Source organism: Glycine max, chromosome 12, assembly GCF_000004515.6.
Source record: "Glycine max cultivar Williams 82 chromosome 12, Glycine_max_v4.0, whole genome shotgun sequence".
Lineage (NCBI taxonomy): Eukaryota > Viridiplantae > Streptophyta > Magnoliopsida > Fabales > Fabaceae > Glycine > Glycine max.
The window spans coordinates 39,416,720-39,421,439 of NC_038248.2; the positions used below are offsets into that span (position 1 = coordinate 39,416,720).

General features: G+C 36.1%; 1 protein-coding gene across 1 annotated transcript in view; it reads right to left on the bottom strand.

Moving 5' to 3' along the window:
* Positions 1-3,145, bottom strand: part of LOC100803996 (receptor-like protein kinase THESEUS 1) — a 4,800-nt gene extending 1,655 nt beyond the window's left edge. The window contains 3 exon segments of the mRNA XM_041007255.1: positions 6-28; positions 31-2,177; positions 2,333-3,145. Of these exon segments, the coding sequence (XP_040863189.1) occupies positions 6-28; positions 31-2,071 (2,064 nt within the window). The 5' untranslated portion in view covers positions 2,072-2,177; positions 2,333-3,145.
* Between the last annotated feature and the right edge of the window lie 1,575 nt (positions 3,146-4,720).

Genomic DNA, 4,720 nt, shown 5'->3' on the forward strand with positions numbered 1-4,720 from the left:
ACTACTCCAAATGAATAAACATCTGATTCTCTGTAAGCTGTTGCCTTCTGAAGTATTCAGGATCAAGATAACCGAAACTACCTTTAACAGCAGTGCTCACATGAGTCTGATCAAGAGCAGGACCAGTTTTGGAGAGGCCAAAGTCAGCAACCTTAGCAACAAAGTTATCATCTAAGAGGATGTTAGTTGTCTTTACATCGCGGTGAATTATGCTTTGAGATGCTCCTGTGTGGAGATAATGAAGGCCTCTTGCTGCTCCGATGCAAATTTCAAGCCGCTGCTTCCATGATAGAGGTGGTAAGTCAGTTCCATACAAATGACTCCTGAGAGGTCCATTAGCCATGTATTCATAAACAAGAATCATTTCTGATCTCTCATCGCAATAGCCAATGAGGGACACAAGATGGCGATGGCGAAGCTTGGATAACATCTCAATTTCTGTTCGGAATTCAGCAAGACCTTGTTCAGATCTGGGGTTCCCCCTTTTAACAGCCACATTGGTCCCATCTTCAAGAGTCCCTTTATAAACCCTGCCAAAACCACCAACACCAAGAAGCAGCTTCTCATCAAATTTGTTGGTTGCATCAAGGATCTCTTGGAAGGTGAACAACCGTCCGAGATTTGATGAAGCTAAAGAAATGATGCTTGCAGTTGCACTCTTCTGTGAAGTTGTTGACATTTTTGTCATGGTCTGAGAGTTTCCATATAAGGGTAAAGGCAGCCAAGAATGGCCCTGTTGAGTAGACTTTGATTTGAATCTCCCAAGGCAGCAATAACACAAACCAGCTAAAGCAATGGCAGCCATAGCCCCAACAGAAGAACCAACTATTATTCCCATCTTGCTTTTGCTTGATGCTGAACTGGGAAGGAGACTCGCAACTGAAGAAAGTCCATCCAAGCTCTTGAATGCATTGCTTATCTTCATAACCTCAAGACCATTCATAGTGGCATTTGTAATATCTGCCATTGAATCAGGACCAACACTCACTGTCAAAATGTTGGAGTCTGCTGAGGCATTGGAAACAAAGTCCTTGTAGTAAGGCACAGCCAAGTCATTAGTTATGGATGAGAGGTCAAGGCTTCCAAGAGCTATGTCAGTGTTTATGAACAAATTGAACACTAAAGTGTTGAGAGACTTGCTAATAATATCACAAAAGTGCACCCGGATGAAATAGGAGAAGTTTGGATCCACAGAAAAGACCCAAGTAATGTTGAAATTTGAGTCAGGTACATTTGCATCCCCCATTACTTCAGAAGTGGCATAGACCCAATTCGGTGCGGTCTCAGGCGTAACACCTGCATGATACTTAATACTGGAAGGGTTAACAGACACCTTAGTGACTGAACTATTCACATGGAGGTATTTCTGATCATTCTCCCAAGTCCTTCCTAATGTGTCATTTTGGGGAGTGAGCAACGGACCTCCTATGTTTAACCGATAAACGGTCTCAAAAGCAAGCTCAGAAAGGCCATTGAATGCTGCAGTTGGGTTAAGGGCCAATGCCTGATCAACAAACAAGTCATTTGGCATTGACACAACTTCAATTGCATTGACAAAGGCTACTGAACCATTTGAAGGAATGAAGGTGACAGTGAAGGTATCAGAGGTAACATTGATGGCATACTCCCTAAACATATAAGAACCATTGTAGTTCCTAAAGGAGAAGTTGCACAATAGAACAAAATCATCAGTGACCACTGTTATAGCAGCAGCAGTCAAATTATGGGCAGAGTTGGGAAGAGGAGAAAAATATAGCCTAAGCCAGTGCCTACCTTCCTCAACCTGAAACCTATAAGAAGCTTTCTCAGTGAAAATCCTAGCTGATTGATATATTGGGGAAGGGACACTAGAATTGGAACTAGCAACAACAGAATTCCCAGTTTTCAACTTTAGTGAAGAATGTTGTGAATCAGGAACAAAAGTGCGGTCTTGGGAAGTTATGCTTTGGGAGGAACCACATGCAATTAGATAATTATCACGAGGAGTGAATGTGGCAAATGAACCATTCACCAAAAACAAATAAACAACCAAAACAAAGGAAACCCACTTTACAAGTTTCATCATCACCATTGTTGTTCCCCCGAGTCTTCACCAATCCATAAAACAATTGTAAGCAATACCCTTTAAACCTTTGAAGGCTATAACCTTAACTTTCAATCCCAAGCCACAGAAAAACCTGCAAAACCTCGGATCTATCAAACTCAGTGCACAGAACCAGACGTTTCCGTTAGAAGCAACAGACAAAATACCATGATTCTAATTCTAACATCACAACTCACGAGACATGACACAACACAAACTATCTTAACAGGAATTATATTATGTACTTACCCTTTTTGGTGGTGAATAACCTGCTTCTGCCAAAGTGATTAACACGGTTCAAAGAGAGAAACAAAATAAGACCCAATTTAGATTACGTGAACCCCATTACTGAAATCCCATCAAGTTTAGCTTTTTGGTGTGGCCGCAATGCAAGCAAACTCCTTTTCCAGGCTGTTGATTAGGCTGTCAATTACAGTGGGAAAAAAGTGGACCCCACAAAGAGAAAATTAAAATTAAAAAAGTGTTAACAAAACTTCAAACTTGAAAGTTGAAACTCCCATAGAACCAGCTGTTACTTTAAGATTCTGAGTTTTCTAAATTCGGAATCTTTGCGACCAAAGTAGTAATATTTAAACAATAGAACAAAATAAATAACAGAATGGAAGTTTAGGAATTAAGGTTTACAACTCCTTAAAGTATATAATATATGGTATATGATATGATAATAAATAATTATACTAGTTTTTAAGTCTAAAGGGTTGAAGAAAAACAAAAGAACATGGATCGGAAGAAAATGGTTGTTGCGCTGGGTTCAACGATAAATGGGACCCGCTATAACGCGGCTTCAAGATGCAGAAGGGTTAGGGGTTGATAACAATTATCAAACAAACTCTAAGGGTTGAACACACACTTAAGTTGGCTTTTCACCTTGGCTAAATGTCTAAGGGTGTTTTTGGTTTATGGGGTAAATTTGAGATGCAATTGAATTGAGGTGGTTTAGGGATGATTGTTAGGGTTGAATGTGGGCTTCAAGTTTTAAAAAATTTCTGGGTTGTATGGGTAGAATTTTCAATCCAAAATGAGATCAAAGAAAGTAAATTGTGTTGGTCACTTGCTCTGTGAGAAATTATCCCAAAGAATCTTGTGCTTGCAGCATTATTGATTATGTGGTCATTAAAATTGAACATTTTGATCTTGAGTTATCTACCTAAGCAATTATCTTATTCATATATTGGTTATATAAATTAGTGAAACTTTGATTGATCAACTTAATCAATTGTATTTATATTATAATTAATTATGTATCTACTAAATTTATAAAAAATTTGATAGAGTTAATCTTAAATTTTGTTATCACTATACATATCATGTTCTTTATTTTAATTTTGAAAATTTGCAAATATCTCGGTCAACAAAATTTGTCTTGTTCTACTGAAAATCTTGTCACGTTCATTATCTAACACAGCAATGTCAGCAAACCCAGTAATTTTGTAGCCACATTCATCCATCCATCCTGGGTGTAAGAAATTTTTGGAAATTCTTGGACACGTTTACTTTTATATTTAATTAATTATGGATGATTTAATTTAGAATTTGATTTTGAGAAACTGTTAATGTAGAGATTTTTATATTATTAATTAATTCAAAATTAATAATTCACAATTAAATAATGATGAAAAATCTTAAACTTGTAATATATTCTAATTAAAGTGTTTAACTTATACTACTTGTCTTTATGTATATAAAATAAAGGTATTGGTAAGAATGACCTAGGAAGTGGCTGTCTTTGACAAAATTACTTCATCCGAATTTAATGTTAGTTATTTGAAACTTGACCTATCGTGGTTTTTCTAGTCAACTTTTGGATTAGGTGACAAAATTATCGAGCTCGCCGCTTTAGAAGGTTTCGTGGTTTGACAAGGAAGAAGTAACATCCACAATTCCAAACCCCTATCCTAAGATATAGGATTGTTTCGTTGGATGAGTAAACTACTCACATTAGTCATGGCATAGTTCAGTTCATATTTAATCTAAATTAATTTTAGAGAATGAATTTTTAAACTTCACCATTATATTGAAGGATTCGTAACGGTTATTTCTACGACAGCTAATTTGTTTCATAACGACTAGTACACAATAACTAATTTTCATATTGACTAGTTTCATAATAGCTAGTACATAAAGACTAATTTAAATTAAATTACAAATTTGACTACTTTTATAACTTCTGCATAATAAAGTTATAATATAATTCAAGATGTTAGTGTTGATTTCGAGACACCGTAAATATGTTTTTCATGAGGATTTCGTATTACACGGCCGCATGTTTTCAATTTCCTTTGCCTCATTTTTTCTTTATTAGTTTTTTTCCATTCCAGACAAATCAACATTGATAGAAGAGATTACAATTCCTTTTTCTTTGTTTTTCTTTTTTGTTGTCTTTGTCTTGTGGGGTGAGCCAATGGTGATAATTGTGTAAGATGATGAGTATGCATTTGAAGCAAAAATCTTTGTTCTTTTTAAAAGAGTTGACAACTTGTTGTCGCCTCTCGCGTATGAACCTCGTGATTTCTTTTCTGATGTTATCCTCATGTAGTTCATTTATGGTTTGTTTCCAAAGTGTATCAAAGTCCGTGTTTGGATCCAGTATATGAATGATTGACACAAAGAAAATGA